Genomic DNA, 18,474 nt, shown 5'->3' on the forward strand with positions numbered 1-18,474 from the left:
ACGTAAACTGAATATTTACGACACTACGTTACAGCACGACAACAAGTTGCTGTGGGTGATGGGCTTGGTGCCAGTTGTATGTAACAAGTGAATACGGCTGCACATTGTCGAGTAAAAGATCCCGGTTTGTTCGGTACTCGTTGTACGTCTCCTCATTTAAAATTGCACACCCCGTGCAACACATACAAAACATAAGACATAGTGTCAGAAGAAAAGTGACTAAAATGGATTTTGCAGGAGTACCGTCGCCACACATGAATTGGGAATCGTCTAACTTACCAGATGCATGACGTAAGTGGTGACATGACGTAAGTTGTGACATGCAACATGCAGAGCTCATGTTTGCAGGTCCATTGAAGAAAATGGGAGAAGAAAAGTGCAGTTATTAGTTCCTATGGATAGGAGAAAATGGAAGAGATATCTTCAACACCTGGACGCTGACGACAGATGAAGCAAAGGTACTGCAAACTTACTACAACAGGTACGAAGCGTATGTGATGCCCAAAACGAACACATTTTTCGCCAGATACAGATTTCATTAGCGAATTCAAGGAGCCAACGAAAGTTGAGCAAATTGTGACTGAACTAAGACTATTAGTGAAAGATTGTGCTTATGCAGACAGCGAGGAAATGGTTAGAGTGTTTGGCATTCACAAACAATCGTCGTGTTTGGCATTCACTCTCCGCGAGTGCGGGAGAAGCTGCTGAGCATCTGCTCAGAGTTAACGCTAGACAAGGCCATAGACATAGCCAGATCACACAAAGTTGCACAAGCTCAGCTCAAAACGTTTGCAAACAGTGCATACAACCCACACGAACAAAGCAGTGCATGCAGTCACAACCCAGAAAGAGCCACACAAGCGAACAGCAAAGGCTGTAATGAAAGCATCGCATCGGAGCAGCAGTAACGTCGCGGAACGCGGCAGAAGTTGCGGTTACTGTGGCAACCAGGCTCATGGTTCTTCTGAGAAATGCCCCACTAAAGGTAAACAATGTGCCAAATGCGGAAAACGCAATCACTTTGTCTCCTAAATGATTAAATGTGAATGTAAATGAAGAAGACCCACATGCAGAGTTTTCCGTTGATGCCGTCTTGCAAAAGTCATGTGACAGAGAACAAGCATTTGCAGACATACTGCTGGGAAAAGGAAAAACGGAAGTTAGTTTCAAGTTGGACACTGGAACACAGGTAAATGTCATTCCACTGCACACATTTAACAGTCTAAGAGATCAGTGCAAGCTCACACCGACTAAGCACAGTCTGGATATGGTGGATATGGTGGTCAAATGCTCACAGTAAAAGGGACATGCACATTAACGTGCATATACAAAGACAGAGAAACAGTGATGGACTTTTACATAGTCAATACACCAGCACCACCCGTATTAGGCCTAAAAGCAGGCCTGGACCTGGACTTAATCAAGCTAGTGCTTTCGGTGAATGCTATTAAAGGGGTACTTCAGCGCTGGGAAGATGAATCTGTATTTAAACTGGGTCATCAATGTAGTAGAAATTTGAAGTTATTTTTGAATTTGGTGCCCTCTAGACTGAGAAAAGACAGAAAATATATTTTTGTCTCATGGGGATGTAAGACTACAATTCCCAGAATGCTTCGCTGCCCTGTGAGGCCATTCCCAAAGCCACTAACTTGATTACTGTGACTGAGTTGGAGAAGACACTACAATTAAAAACTGAACGTGTCGGTTCAATATAATGAATGAGTCACCGCGTGAGTCTCACAGCAATGAGCACTAACTGCAGGAGTGAGATAAATGAGCTGAATGAACTAAATGATGAGAGCTGAGGTAAATCGCGACATACATTCACAACGCGAGTTCAGTCTGGTGCGTTTTAGTTCATGCCTTTGCAAGCTTAACTTTCATAGAAATTAATTTGAGAAGTTAAAAGACTTACATTGCTCACCATAGCTTTAAATGAGTGCCTGTAGCTGTGAGCTGAGCTCTGAGTGTAATCTCCCATCCCCCATGAGCGGGTTCAAAACTTGCGGAAATGGCTCCCTCTGCTGGCTGTAGTCTTTAGCCTTTGGCCAAACATTCCTCCTATGATGCAAATATCGTCAATTTGAGCTGCAAAATATGGAAAAACAAGGAGTCATAGCCAAGGTAACAGAGCCCATGTAACATGACAACTTACGTGCGATGTTGCAACGATCCCGGGAGAAAGGTGTGAAACTTAACCCTGAGAAAAGCATTGCGAGTGCCTCTGAAGTTCGCTATTTTGGTCACCGCTTATCTGCTGAAGGAGTCAAGCCAGACCCTGAGAAGGTCTCAGCGATCGAGCACATGGAGCCACCGAAGAGCAAAGCGGAGCTCGAAACAGTCCTTGGAATGGTAATTTACCTGTCCAAATTTGCACCCTCCTTAGCGGACATTAATGCACCCCTTCGTCAGCTGCTCAAACAGTCCAGTGAGTTCATATGGGATTCCCAGCACGACGCCGCATTCAAAAAAATGAAAGAGCTTATAACCAAGGAACCTGGACCAGTACTTGCATACTATGACACACAGAAAGAACTCCACCTTCAAGTGGATGCATTGAAATATGGCCTCGGTGCAGTCCTGCTGCAGGACGGGAAGCGGCTCAGCTATGCGTCAAGGTTGCTGACCGAATGTGAAGTTAACTACGCTCAAATAGAAAAGGAGCTCTACGCAGTCTTATTCGGCTGCAAGCGCTTTCATCAGTACGTGTATGGCCGAAAAGTCATCGTGATTGAGTTTGATCATAAGCCGCTCGAAGCAGTGATGAAAAAAACACTAGCCGCAGCTCCGCCACGACTTCAAAGAATGATTCTGCAACAACAGAAATATGACATCAACATTACACACCGGCCAGGAAAGGATATTCCAGTGGCAGACACCCTCTCTAGAAAGTTCATAGAGACAGCTTACCTGTCAGTGACACAAAGCTGCAACAGATCCGTGCAGAGACTGAGTCAGACAGCCAGCTCGTTCAAGCTCAGACAAGTGATTCTGGATGGATGTCCTGGAGAGAGGGAAAAATGCCCAGCAGACATCAGCGACTTCTGGAATTTCCGAGATGAACTCTCATTAATCAACGGAATCATCCTCAAAGGTGAGAAAGTAGTCATACCCAGCTCGCTCAGAGAAGATATGCTTACACGCATCCACGTCGGTCACATGGGCATGGACAAGTCAAACCAAAGAGCACGAGAGAGGACGTTGTTCAAACACCAAGGAGCCCATGATTCCTCACGAAATACCTTCTAGACCATGCCAGGTGATAGCTTCAGATCTCTTTGCCTGGAACAACGAAGAATACATGGTTACAGTTGACTACTATAGCTGCTTCTTTGAATTGGACAAATTGAACACCTCCACGGCTGCCTCTGTCATCAGCAAACTCAAAGTCATCTTCACGAGACATGGAATACCAGAGAAAATGGTCTCCGACAGCGGTCCACAATATCATAGCAAGGAGTTTGAAGACTTTGCAAAGACATGAGGTTTCATGCACACCACCACAAGCCCCTATTACCCCCAGAGCAATGGTTTGGCTGAGAAGACTGTGCAGATCGCAAAATCGATCTTGTCAAAAGCCAAGACGGACAGGAAAGAACCTTACCTCAGTTTGTTAGAGTATAGAAATACACCTGTTGATAACTTCAAGTCACCTGCCCAGCTTCTCATGAGTCGTAGACTGCGATCCATACTGCCAACCACCAACAAACAGCTCTTACCTGAAATTGTCAGTTTCATAGATGTACACTCCAAAAGAATAAAGCAGCAGCAGCATCAGAAAAAGTATTATGATCGCTCGACTCGTCCACTCCAGTGACTACACTGGAGATGTACAAGAGCGCGTTCGAACACGTTCGAATACACGAGCGCGGCCTGTGGAAACCAGCTGTTGTTGTTCACCCTGCCAATACACAAAGATCTTACCATGTTTGCCCTTTCTGATAGTCAGATGTACCGCAGAAGCCGTCGCCATCTTCTCAGCACAAAAGAGGAGCCTGTGGAGAATACTGGTGTTTCTGCAAACATAGAGGAAGCGCGAAACAGCATTGCCTCATCAACGCTTCAGGTACACACTGAAGTACCAGCGGAACATTCAAAAGACACCTAGCCCATACAGTACCATACCAGATCGGGTCGAGCAGTTAGGCCAAGAGTAATTCTGGATTTGTAATTCGACTGGGGTGTAGGCGAATCGCTGCCTCTACAAGAGAAATGGAATCTAAGATCTAGTATGGGGTGTATGAGAATAATGGACACTTTGTTTCAGTTGTTTCATAAGTGTGCTACATCAAGTGTCAGAGGTGGTGAGAAGTTTTGTAAAATGTAGCAGCCTCTGTGTTTATGATAGAGTAACGTTTCATTAGTTTGAATATAGATATGTATACTGCCTTCACCTAACTTCACTTAATGTGTTTTCATTTGTATTATTTTTTTAAAGAAAGGGGATGTAATATTCACGTAAACTGAATATTTACGACACTACGTTACAGCACGACAACAGGTTGCTGTGGGTGATGGACTTGGCGCCAGATGTATGTAACAAGTGAATACGGCTGCACATTGTCGAGTAAAAGATCCCAGTTTGTTCGGTACTCGTTGTACGTCTCCTCATTTAAAATTGCACACCCCGTGCAACACATACAAAACAAAACATAAGACAGAGACTTTAAAAAATCCATCTGGATACAATCTAGATAAGCAAGATTTTTTTTTCTGGATAAGCAAAAAAAGATTTTTGCTGGCTGTCTGAATATAGCCTAAAAGTAAGGAAGCACCTTTTCACCATTTCTAAGTTCTAAACCATTCAGGCCGTGTGTCCACCAAAGCATTAGCCAGCAGAAAAAGCCAGCACTCTTCTGAAAATGCAATCACTTCTACATGTTTTTTTTTTCTCCAGTTGGGAATTATGTGTGCTATAATAAGGAACATCCAGGGAACAGTTACTAGTATCCTATTATGCAAATAGTTCGTTTCTGAAAAGTCTCGACACAATGTAACACTCATCTCACTAGTTTTGGATAAAGAGATGTGCTATTTGTCGTTTGTTATTGTTGTACAAGCAGAATGTGACGGCTGATCAGTGTGGTATATGTCCCGCCCCTCCTCCACTGTGATTAGACAGCTGGGTAAAAAGTGACAGTGATGAGAGCTGCGTTTTACCCAAAGGTGAACATTCTTAAATTCTCGGCGACCAATACATGATCAGCACCTTATCACACTGCTGGCATTTAAAAAAAGCAGCGCTCTCACTGAAAACAACTCGAGAAATATGCTAGCTTCTGGAAAAATGGTGGATACAAATTTATATATAAATATACACTACCATTTAACAGTTTATGGTCTGTAAGAGTTTTAATGTTTTAAAATGTCTTATATCCACCAAGGTTGGATTTATTTGATCAAAACTAGAGTAAATACTGCAATATTATTATAAAATAATTATAACAAAATTTCTATTTGCATACATTCTAAAATGTAATTCATTCCCGAGATGGCTTAATTTTCAGCAGCATATTCTATCTGCCAAACATTTTATCAGTCATGTCATTATAAACATCTGTATATTCATATTTTCAGTTTACATTTACTCAAATTATAATAGGAGAATTTAGGAAGTATATGACCATTGACAAGTCATAAACAATATAATATTTTTCGTCTTTATGTTGTCTGCAAAACTTTAGGGAAATGGAGCCTGAAAGCTAAAGGTAATTGGCTCAAGCACTGAAGTATTAAAAAATCAAATCTCCTGAATGACTAATCTAATAACAGCATACGCCATTTGGGAACAGAAAACCATGAAGAAAGTTTCAAGCATGACATCAGGATATTGATGGTTTTCATTACACCAGCCCAAGTAGGAAGCCTGGCCTAGATTAGAGACACCCACTGCCGCCAAAGAGGCCCATTTCCCCGAAGGAGAAAAAAACATAAGCCCCACCTTTTCCTGGAATCAAGATGAGCTTGTCTTAAAACAAACCAAAATACCAGGAGACTGCATATAACATGGTGCTAAGTGAATGCCTTCACAGTGGCGAAGGTACTGACTTCTTTGTGCTGCAGACATGAAACAGCACCATCTGACTCTACTAAGAGACTTCTTTTTAAAAAATAAAATTGATTTAGACAACCTGTCCATTAAAATACAGCACACACACACACGGGGCAAAACTGAGTGGTTTTAAATGCATCTCAGTGTAGTATTAGTTTATCTAAAAACATACATTGGTAATAAAGTATTCTAATATTCACAAATCACAAATATTCTAAGGTTAACATATTCAGGGGGGTTGTATAGGAGCAACATTTTGCAACATTCTGTGCAAAACCACAAATCTGGCCTTCAATCATTTATAAGTCGTTTTTGACAAGATCATTCAAATAACTTAAGTGATTCACTTCTAGTACTCACATAAAGAAATCAGTTTTTGATATTTCCAATTTTGCGCAACAGAATAAAGCTTTAACTTTCAGCAACAGGTCCATGTCAAAGTCTGTGTAGGCAAGTCATTTCACTCAGTGGCAATCTTTGAAGTGAAGCTATTTCAGTCAAGTTATGGTAAATGCAATCATCAGTTGTGGTAAACGGAAGCTCAAGCATGTTTTTTTTACATACGGGGAACTCACGAGGTTCAGTCTTGTGTGTTAAGAAGCATGTTTGTTCTCAACGGAGGGTCAGAAATCTCAGATTTCATTAAAATATCTTTATTTGTGTTTCGAAGAGAAACTAAAGTCTTACGTGTTAGTAAATGATGATGTGTTAGTAATTGAGTAATTGATGACAGAATAAAATTTTGGGTGAACTAACCCTTTGAAATTTCTTATCACCTCAATGTCCTTATTAAGCAGGTATATTTAAAGGGATAGTTCAGCCAAAAATGGTGTATATGACTTTCTTCTTTTAGACAAATAAAACCAAAGATATATTAAACAATGTCCGGGTTCTTCCAAGCTTAATAATGGTAGTAAATAGAGCATTTGATTTTGAACCCCATAAAAGTGCATCCATCCACCATAAAAGATCCACACAGCTGGGTTAATAAAAGGCCTTGTGAAGTTTGTTAATATTTAAAACTGTATACTAAAATAACTAGCTGGTGCTAGATTAGGCACGTTTGGTAGAAGTAATCGATTATTTTTAGTAAAATTGGCAAAAAAACAAACTGAAGGTTTGTGATCAAACTTTACAATTAATTATTAAGTGTCCATTCATCCACTCCATAATGACTGGTGAGGTGCATGTTGTAGCTGTAATTTCTAATAACCTTTTTTCAATATGCAGCTTTTCGGTGCAGAAGTTTTGCCGTCAGAGACAAAAAGTAGACATGGAGTATTTAAGTTGTGACAATACAGGGCACCTCCTGATTTTGCAGAGTTAGACGCGTTCCTGGGTCAACATTCCGGTTTGAAAATCTTAACCCTATACCTACCCCTTAATCTAACCCTACCTTTATGTTATCCCTAAAATGACTCTCAAATATGGCTAAAATGTTCCAGAATCATTAAAGAGGATGTTGATCCAGGAATATATTGCATTTTCTCTCCAGGTGTCGTACCGCTTGACTGCTCGTCCCCGTAGCATTTGTGAGATGGTGCATAGAGGAACATAAGGGCAAACACATAGAGGTTCCACATGCCGTAAATCCCAGTGAAGAAGGCGCTGTTCACCTGAACCGTGTACCCGCCCCAGTGCCAGTGACCCTTGTTCACCTGTTAACATAACATTCATAATCATGACCATCATCTGAATGAATCCATCCATATATAATCTACAATGAAATATGTAGAAACAGATTTAGTGGATAACTAATCTATACCTGGCTGATAATGAAGAAGATTACAGTCATGGCAGCACATGCCAGCGTGACCAACATCAGGAATTTGAAGCGGAAGATGAGGCCCTGAGATGAAACAACAACAACAAAAATTATTTAAAATAAACTCAAGATGTGAAAATGCAACAAAAAAAAAAAAAAAATTATAATTATAAAATGTATAAACTATAAAACTATTGTTCTTAATTGACATTAAATAAAGCTAAAATTCATACTACTACTCAATTTGTTTTTCCGTTTTGACATTTTATTCAGAAAGGACGCATTACATTTATCAAGTGACAGTAGATGCATTTATAATGTTACAAAAGATTTCTATTTTTAAAAAATGCTATTCTTTTGAACTTCAACGAAAAATGCATAAAAACATTATTAAGCAGCATAACCATTTTCATCATAGATAAGAACATTTTCTTGAATATCAAATCATGATATTAGAATGATTTCTGAAAGATCATGAGACACTGAGATATTATATATATATATATATATATATATATATATATATATATATATATATATATATATATATATATATATACACATACACATTATAACTTCTTTTTTATATATTTCACAATATTACATATTACCTCATAGTGTAGTCGGCGAGCCTTCGTCATAGCAGGTAAAGACGTCCTTTTCCCGCTGACATTTCTGAACACTTGGAACACCATGAAGCACAGGAACAGGAAGTAGAGGCACGCACAGATTCCTGCTACAAGGATGATGGCCATCTGCACCAACCCCAGTTAAAGTCATAACATTACAATACTATTGTGCTGATGTCTGTATTTCTGTGATATAGTGTAGTAGTATGCATTGCATCTTCCTGTGGACCATCATGTAGTCTAGACACCTTTATTACATATTGGGACAGAACATATGTGGTACGCAAGGCAGTAGAAGATGCATGACCATAATACAAGACTGAACACAGCTGGGATTTGACCATCAGCCACCATCATGAAGAGTTTCTTTTTGATTAAGAAACATCTGTACTAAAAGCCCACAATTTCAGAAGGATACAGCCAGCTCGGTCCCGACATCTGAGGCACAGATACTGTAGAAAGGATTCTTCAGCTGTACTCCTCTACAAAGGAAAGAAAAAAATAAATTACCCAGCAGCACTAAGCACTAAAGAACTTGAGTTAGATGGGAGCTGAGGAGAGTTACTTCATGCCAAGAATGCAGTAAGTTCAACGTTGGCTCACCTCTCACACATATCAAAGATGAAGAGGCAGAATGAGCCAAAAACAATAGGTCCAACCTGCTTCCAGTACACAGAAAAACGGTTTCTCTCAGTCTGGTCCTAGAGGAAAAAAGAGAAAGAAAATTGGTATTATGGTAATAAATGTATGGCAATCAGGTCAAGTAACTCAGTAGCTCAAACACTCCCTCAGTTCAAGGCAAAACTGGCTCTCACCATGAGATGTTCTCCACAGAAGATGATCCAGAAGGAAAGCAGCATGGCATAGAAGATGCCCTGACGGATGTCACCAAACAGCAGCATCCAGGTCCAGTCGAAACCCACTGAGAACCATTCCACTGGGATGTTGATGAAGGTCATGGAGATTCCAAGAGCGAAGATAAGCCTGAAAGAAAGCAAAGTGTACAGATATAGGATCATTATCAATATACTAGCAAAGATCACTTTATTACCAATGTATATCTGAGAAGATATCAAGAGAGTAGGACCAAGAAGCACCAAAAAAATAAAAACAAAATAAAGGTCTTGCTCTTTGTTCTCTAGTGTTTGAAAGCAGGCATGCTGGGACAAGCTAGAAGACCATTTGTAAGCCATAGATGGGGAGTGGAATGTGACTTCAAACACATAAATCACATTCCGGCCTGCCTGATCAGGGCAGAAAGAGACCATAATGTGTTGGAATGCTGGGAATTTCCCATGAGTTCAACTCTGGTGAGGGTATGAAGGTGCGTTTGGTTAGCTAAAACGCTGCTTTGTTCACATCGGCAGCAGCAAAACATAATATTAAATGACAGGCGATCCCACAATAAAGATTTTTTTAAAATACAGTTTTCAAGGTATACTAAAATTCTAATGTTTGGGGGGGGAGGGGTTGGAAAAAAAAGTTAACATTCAGCAAGGACGCATTAAATTTATAAAAGGTTAAGGATACAACTTTAAAGGGTTAATTCACCAAAAACTTTCGCTCCTCTTCAGAACAGGAGCTATATCTTAATCCGCTTAACAGAAGATATCTTAATTACATTATCTGAAGAGACACGATTACTTTATAGTTTTTATTCATATACAAACATATAAACTTTTTGAAGTGTCAAAGGGGTAGTTACATAGACTGTCAATGGAGTGACAGAAATCACTCAGATTTCATCAAAAAGATCTTAATTTGTGTACTAAAGATGAACGAAAGTCTTAAAGGTTTGAATGACATGAGGGTGAGAATTGAAATGATAGATTTTTAATTTTTGGATGATCAAAGACTGGAACAAAAGATTGTTCTTTTGAACTTCTATTCAAAGAACACTGGGAAAAAACATGTTTTCCACAAAAGTATTAAGTGTTTATCATGGATAATAATAAGAAATGTATCTTGAGCAGCAAATCAGCATATTAGAATGATATTATATATATATATATATATATATATATATATATATATATATATATGTATGTATATAGGCATTTAAATTCCTCTTAATCATCAAGGGCACAAACAAACTAACTGTGAATTGCAAGAATACAAAACAGCACACATCCATGACGTCAGCTAAAATAAGCTGTTCCCTGAAGTAGCATGTAACTCGCACACATGCAGCGACTCTGTCAGCTCCACTGGCATGAAGCAGCATTCTGGCAACATTTCAATAATAAGAAAATCAGCAGGGAGCTCATGTTACACATTCTTGGCCTTTTCTCTTTGAGATGTAAAAAAGGATTCTAGCTACATCTTGATGCTCAAGTGGAAAGGTATGCTAGTCGGCTCGGAAAAGCTTTTAAAACATGAAAAAATTATTATCCTGCCTACGAGTCGGACAAGTATGACTGTCTGAGAGCTTTCAGTCTTCTGGGACTGTGAGTGAGGGAGAAATGGATGGATGGTGCATGTGGCGTTTAATTTGTAAAGAAGAAAGATGAAGTGAAATGATGAAAAAGATTTCTTCAGGAAATATCCATTTACATTAATATCAGATCTTGGCCGCCTGACTAAAATAGTCATATCAAACACTGTTCACATAATGCATTTTGTGTTGAAAAATGAAGTGCTAAATAAATGCATTCCTACAGTTGATGGAATGCATGAATTGATAAAACTTAGAGATAGTTCACCCAAAAAATTACCACATTCTCGAGCCATCTTAGGTGTATATGAAATTCTTCTTTCAGTTATATTAAAACATATCCTAAAAGTAGCTCTTAACTTGCCGATTTAGAAGAAATTCTTAAAAATAATGGGCGTGTCAGTCCTCATTTTCTGTACACCATTGAGGCAATAGTCTTTTCCCCTTATAAATACAAAAAAAAATATTTAGATTTACAGATTTTAGGAATTTAGCCCAGCTGGGAATAGGAACCAGCTGAGAGTGAGGAGTCGGGGTGGTGGAGGGATACAGAAGCTATTGAGGTAACTAGGTGAGTCGGCTGTTTACACTGTATCCCTTCTTTCAAGCTGATTAGATAGACCATTTGAACACGCTCCTCCCAACCTTTGTTTATTAACATAGTTTGGTGCTTTTTTTTATAATTTTTTTTATCTTTATTTGATAGGGACAATGCTCATTGATCAACAACAGGTTACTTGCTGTAAACAAGCCAGAGTTAGCTACTACAGCTAATTTCCATCTGTTGTCCCTAGCCAGATCTTAAAAGGCACCCTAAGATAAAAAAAGTCAAAAATACATATAAGAATTAACAGATGCAGTAGCAAAGTAATAAATACAACAAAACTTTTAAAACAATGTAAGAAAACACTCAAACAGACAAAATATTACTCCTCTCACCCTCAAAAAGAGGGTATTCTCTTCATACATATGTGTACACACATACATACACACATATATACATATATACATACATACATACACACATGTTCATAAGCAAAATGTATTTATGGACCTAAGTATTTGGTGTATGGTTACAATTGTAATTATTCCTAATCCAGAATTTAAGATGTATTTTAAAAGTGGATAGGCTATTGCACTCCCTTAACTCAGTGGGAAGACTATTCCAAAAAATTATGGCTCTGATAGAAAAGGCTGTGTTTCCAAGCCTACTTTGTCTATATTGTACTATACAATCTCCTCTGGTGGTTGCTCTAGTTACTCTAGTAACCTTATCTTTCTGTTTTATAAACTGGCACAGTGATGGTGGAGCAAGCCCATGGAGTACCTTAAAGACAAGACAGGCATCAGCATAATTTCTAAAGTTTTCAAAGCTGAACATATTATGTTTTTTGATAATGTGACAGTGATGGTAGCTATTACCCTTATGGTCCAATGTCTTTAATGCCTGTTTATAAAGTGACTCCAATGGTTGCAATGTTGTTTTATTAGCTTGTGACCAGCTAGTTAAACAGTACGAGAAGTGTGAGAATATCATAGCATGCAAAAAAAGCTTTGCGGCCTTCATCGGTAGATATGATCTTATATGTTTAAAATGTACCAAATTAAATTTGACAATATTAGCAACCTTTTTAATATGTTTTTTAAATGATAAATGCGAGTCTAGGATGATTCCCAGGTATTTAAAGTCAGATACCACTCTAACCTTCGCTTGGTTAACAATTACCTCAGGGTCATAACTCACTGTTATTTTTTTTGTAAAATACATACATACTGTTTTACTTATGTTCAGATGTAAACAAGAATTTGTTAGCCATACGGATACCTTGCTCATGGCCTCAGCCAATTGGTGTGCAGCTTGTTGTTTATTTTTAGCATGCACATATAGTACTGTGTCATCTGCATACATTTGTAAATGTACAGATGGACAAACAGTGGGCAAGTCATTTATAAAGAGACTGAACAAAAGGGGGCCCAATATAGATCCTTGAGGGACACCTATTTTACAGTTTAGAGATGTAGAGTGAGTGTTGTTAATACGCGTACTCTGTTTTCTGTCAGTTAAGTATGATTTCATCCATTTAATAGAATTCGCACAAAAATTAAAATAAGATAGTTTTGACAAAAGAACATTATGATCGACAGTGTCAAATGCTTTTTTTAAATCTAAAAATATTGCTCCCACCACACCTCCTTTATCGAGAAACATTTTGATATTCTCGATAAAAAAGCAGTTGGCAGTTTCTGTTGAATAATTACTTCTAAAGCCAAACTGCATAGGATGCAGTGGTGTATGGCCTTTATTAAGATGAGTAGTTAGCTGTTTCGCCACCCATTTCTCTGCTACCTTGGATACTACAGGTAATATACTGATGGGCCTGTAGTTCTCCACCCGTGTTTTATCACCGGCCTTAAAAATGGGGGTTACCACAGCTTTTTTCCATGCATTTGGGAAAATACCTTGCCTAATTGACAAATTTATTAAATGTGTAAGAGGTTTAATGAAAAACTGTTTATAAGTTTTTAAAAAAACAGAATCAAGACCAAAGGCATCTTTAGCTTTCGAATTCCTTAGGGAGTTTATGGTATTCTCTACCTCAAGGTCATTAATTTCCTCAATTCTAAAAACGGGTTTATCATTATCAACAGGAATGCTCACTATATTACTAGTAATGCACTTCTGAGCCAATTCCTCAACTGATTGAATAAAAAAGTTGTTAAAGGTGCTTGCTATAATGTCGTCTTCTCTGGTTATGATTCCATTTAATTTTATTTCAAGTGCTGGTGCGCAATGCTGAGTTTCTTTTCCAATTAATTTATTAAGATTATCCCAGATTAATTTCCCATCTCCCTTTGCATCATCAATTACTTTTATATAAAAATCTGCTTTGGCTTTCCTTAAATTTCTAACTACTCTATTTCTGAGTGATGTGCAATCTTTAGTGAGGAATCTCTGTCCTTCATCTGTTTCCAGAGGGCCTCATTGAGCCAGGGCAGAGAATTTTTCTGTCTTGGTCTGTGTATCATTCTTCTGCTATATGAGGATATCGTAGTACTAACAATGCTTGAGAACAGATTGCAACTGTCCTCTACATCTTCAATAGTTAGAAATTCAGTCCAGTCAATATCATCTAAAGCAGACTTGAAGTTATCTACATTATTTTTAGGAATACTGCAATCTCTCCAAACATGTATATATTCAGCTAATTGTTAGCTTCTTACTTGGTTAAATAGTGACACAGCCTACATTTTAAAATTTTAAAACTTTATTTGAATATGGCAACATGATACCTTGTTCTAAAATATTTATGATTAAATCACTGACAGAGAACCCTCCCCTATCAGCCAATCACTGTGGGCATAATTAGTAAGTGTGTTAACATCATCCAAAGCAACGAGGTCAACCGAAGACTTCTCTATATTCCTTAGTAAAAGTTGGTCTCAGCAGCTTTGTAAATAGGTTTTAAGAGGAAACTCTAACCGAAAACTTTTACTGCTATTTAGGAGAACTATTAGTGGTAAGATAAAATGTTGTGTGTATACAGCCCCAGAATATAAAAGAGGACTCATTTGATTCAGGCCAGTAAGCAGGCACAGAAACCATATAGTATCACTGTTAAAAACAATGCATAACCCTGGTAACCACCCCAGCCAGAACATTTTTAATAATTAAATGTTTCCCATGATCACACCAGTGTGATGATCAAAGTTCTTATATTTCTTCACTCCCTTGACCAGTAAACTAAAACCAGAAACATTCTAGACCTATGCTCACTTTTGACCTAGAAGTTTAATGTAATCTAAATCTAAGGAAGTTACAGAAACATAGCTTTACTTTTCCAGCAGGACCGGTGGCCTGGTCATCTGGGTGATTCTCTTCCAGTACCAGATCATGATAATGAGGATACTGGGAGTGAGGAACGTCTTCATGGCAAACCAAACCTTGGTGAAGCCACCATTTTGGTGAATGCTCTGTAAAGTTACATTGAGAGGGAGATTATAGTGACATCATGAGAAACACATTAAGGAGACTTAATTGATGGGTATGGTTGTTTGCTGAGAGTCAAATAAGAGGCGCAAGCCAAACAAAAGTGAAGATTAAGAGGTGATGAAATCTAGATGTCTTCAGTCCACTAACATTTGTATAACCATTGCCCTGTCCAGAAGTGTCTGCCAATTAAAACAAGCCAAGACTGGGCCGAAATCTTCCCATGCAAACAATGCTTAAACAAAACCGCCTACAGAATGGTGAGTTTTAAACATGTGTATCCATCACAGTCATAGTCTGAAAACTCACCACAAGACGGATGTCTCTGATTTCTCCAATGCCGATGTTGACTTTTTTGCGTTCGCTGACAGGTAGCCGGATGTTGAGGAGATAATACTTATGGGCCACGCTGCCAAGCTCCATAAAAGGCAACTGGTCGCAATCATAGTAACGGCCTTCATTCTCAGTAGTCTGAAATTCAAGAAATACAATAATATATGTTTTTTTTATTTTATTTTTTAAAAATTTAATCTTCATGCCTTAAAATAGCTTAAATGTTTTAAAAAAGTAACTACATGATTCATTCATGTAGTTAGGCATGTGCCGATATCAATTTTTCATGTTGCGATTAATTGATGAAGTTTTATCACGATATACGATATTATCACGATATTGAAATAAGTTGCAAAAAAAGTGTTGCCATAGCATAACAGCTTTAAGAACTATTTTGTAAGAACTGAATGTTTAAATACAATAATGCACCAAAAATATATACAGCTCTGGAAAAAAATTAAGAGACCCCTCATTGAGAAATCAATGTTAAGTGGTCTCTTGATATTTTTCAGAGCTGTAAAAGTACAATTTTCAAACAGATTAAATTGCAAAACAATTAGGCTATAAAGAACAACAGGTAGGCTTACAAATTACAATAAGGGTTCATTAGTTAATGCATTAACTAAGATTGAGCAACAGCTACATTTGGTACAGAAAATAATGTTTTTGTTAATGTTAGTTAAGAAATACTGATCATTGTTAGTTTTATCTTAGGTCCATTAACAAAGTTATTTTGATTTTGATTTTAATGTTATTAAACAGTAACTAAGAAATGAACATAGAATGATTCATTCTTTATAAGTATTTTTCATTGTCAGTTTGGTGAATAATGAAATAACATGTTAACTAATGAAGTCGTATGTCTCAAAGTTTGACTGAACAATAACAGAACGTTTTAATCATTAGGGTATGTTGTAGTCCAGATTAAAACATAAAAATGTTTAAGTTTGAAAATAAATAGCCAATTAAGTATTTGGTGCTTGATGAACAACATTGAGATTACAAAAACGAATGGATGTTTTAAAAACTACACGCGGTTTTTGTTTGCGGGTTTCCGGGGTAACAGCCGCATTCTGCAGTTCATCAGCGCCCTCTGCTGTCACTGAGTGGCACTTCAGCAGCGCGTCTCCTTCACCGGTTCAGTCATGTGCAAACGCACGTTGGGCTTGTTTATATCTGAGCGCGTGTCCCTTTGACGCGGAATACAGCAGTGTTGAGCATTTATACGGTTGATGGGCAAAGTATTCTTGAATGCATTATAAAAAAATTATAAATTGTTAATAAATTATTATTTACGATATTTTAAAGTGCCCACGATAACAATATCGTGCATATTCATTATCGTGATAAATCGCATTATCGAAAATCGGCACATGTCTACATGTAGTATACACTGATCCATGAATATGCAAATTATCCCCGCCTCCATTGACTCACACCAGCTCAGAGAGCCACTCGGTCAACTTTTACCAAGTTACTGTAGTAAACGCTGCACAAAGATATTGCTCTTTACAACGTCTGATACACAACCGAAATTAATAGGATTAGCCTTTTGCTTGACTACGTAATGAAACAGCTAATAATGGTGTTGATGATGTTACATAAACCAGCTTTGAATATGAACATCATAGACGGTTATTTACAATACAGCGTTTCCATGGGGGTATTCCAGAAAGCAGGTTATGTGACATCCCTGGGTATGTTTAAGAGTAAGTTAGCAGATAACCTCAACTTTCGCGCAGGTAACTTTCAGGGTATGTAAGTAACCATGGCAACCAAACCTGCTACTGAGCAGCAAAATATATAACACTGGCCTAGTGGTATTTGGACATTTTACTGCAAAAATACTACATAGTGCACCTTTAATCAACCGAGAGTTCAGGGTATGCGAGACAGTAAGTTAACCTTGCTTTCTGGAATACACCCTAACGCTTATTGTTGTGATGAGTAGTATCCCATTTGAATTTGTATTAGTTGAATGAGAACATCGCATTTGCCAGATCTAGTTTACTTGGCACACATTTGATTGTTAGCTTCCTAACTGCTAAAAAAATGCTTGCTTATCCGTTTTAATTTGGCAGTTAAAAAAAACATTTTGGAGGGCCTATGCTTCAGTGATGATCAAAACTTTACAACCGCACCTGGCTGCTAATCCAGGTAATGGTTGTGAGATTTATCAGAATAGACGGAAAGTAGAAATACAGGACTTATCAAGGGATTCTGTACACGTCTTGTCACAGATTTTTTAATATAAGGTGCATTTTTGGTAAAAGGACAAATAAAATAATATACATGGCTATATATACATGGAAAAAAGACATTTGGTTCATAATAACATCATATATATAATTTACCCACAACATTTCAAAATGTTCACGATTTTTCATATCAACAGAAAAATATACTGGCATGGCTTCTCGAGACGCTCCTGCTTCACAGCATAGTAATGATGATATGCTAAAGCTTGCCTCTGTTAACGTTTAGATTGATTACAAGGTATTTTGTGATGTCAGAAACACTGTTGATTTCAAATTACGTTTTTGAGACTCTTTGGTTCACTGAGAAAATACTCAGCATTGGTGTTGTTGACCTCTAAATTTGCACATGGTTAGCCTGAAAGCATATTAAAAACACCACATAGACATAAACGTGTTTTTCACCACAGGGGGTCTTTAAAATCTATGCAACGACAAGCCGCTGCCTTGTAGCTTGTAGAATGGTCTAAACACTTTCCAGTAAGGGGTTAGTTTGGATCTAATATGGGTCAGAAATGACTAGTGTGTTTACCTTGGTTGCAGTGAAATTGCAGCTCATTTTGCGATGTTCTATGGAATGGGCCATCTCAGTCCACTCACTCAGGGTGCTGTCTCTATATGCCAGACCAACGTCCATGGTGACCAAAGCTCTATCATCTACAAGCCAACATCAAACACACTTACTTCAGTTTGACATATCAGAATGATTCTGCACTTTAACCAATAACAGTTGCTGAATTTTAAAGTAATCAATAAATATAATTAAGCAATAAACCATATGGCTTTTCACAACAGTGATCAATAAAGTATTTAAATACAAAAACGGTCCATATGACTCGTTTTCCAAGTTAATCCAAGTCCCCTGAACACATGCAATAGCACCTGGAAAAACCAACAACAAAATGTAAGTAATTTAATTGAATTACCTGATAATCTCCCCCTTTAACCCGCTAAAACTGATTCAGGGCCAGATTCACAAAGAGGTAAGGTATAATAAAATTCTTAATAATTGCTATTT

The 18,474-nt window shown here is 37.9% G+C and overlaps 2 protein-coding genes across 5 annotated transcripts in view; both read right to left on the minus strand.

The window, feature by feature from the left end:
• LOC137090220 (gelsolin-like) overlaps positions 1–1,996 on the minus strand; it is a 34,049-nt gene extending 32,053 nt beyond the window's left edge. Inside the window, exon 1 of one of the 3 annotated variants that reach the window (XM_067454062.1) lies at positions 1,925–1,996. In XM_067454062.1, the coding sequence (XP_067310163.1) occupies positions 1,925–1,981 (57 nt within the window). In that variant the 5' untranslated portion in view covers positions 1,982–1,996. Of the gene's footprint in view, positions 1–1,067; positions 1,122–1,915 lie in introns of those variants that run through there. The other 2 variants (XM_067454060.1, XM_067454061.1) reach the window with 2 other exon arrangements.
• A 3,636-nt stretch (positions 1,997–5,632) lies between these two features.
• Positions 5,633–18,474, minus strand: part of LOC137090221 (protein wntless homolog) — a 51,251-nt gene continuing 38,409 nt past the window's right edge. For both annotated transcript variants that reach the window (XM_067454064.1, XM_067454065.1), the window contains exons 3-11: positions 17,989–18,113; positions 15,178–15,339; positions 14,716–14,852; positions 9,262–9,430; positions 9,050–9,147; positions 8,865–8,928; positions 8,429–8,572; positions 7,818–7,901; positions 5,633–7,710 (exon numbers count right to left, since the gene is read on the minus strand). In XM_067454064.1, coding sequence (XP_067310165.1) covers positions 7,474–7,710; positions 7,818–7,901; positions 8,429–8,572; positions 8,865–8,928; positions 9,050–9,147; positions 9,262–9,430; positions 14,716–14,852; positions 15,178–15,339; positions 17,989–18,113 — 1,220 coding nt within the window. In that variant the 3' untranslated portion in view covers positions 5,633–7,473. The remainder of the gene's footprint in view (positions 7,711–7,817; positions 7,902–8,428; positions 8,573–8,864; positions 8,929–9,049; positions 9,148–9,261; positions 9,431–14,715; positions 14,853–15,177; positions 15,340–17,988; positions 18,114–18,474) is intronic.

This window comes from Pseudorasbora parva, chromosome 9 (genome assembly GCF_024679245.1).
Source record: "Pseudorasbora parva isolate DD20220531a chromosome 9, ASM2467924v1, whole genome shotgun sequence".
NCBI classification, from domain to species: Eukaryota; Metazoa; Chordata; class Actinopteri; order Cypriniformes; family Gobionidae; genus Pseudorasbora; species Pseudorasbora parva.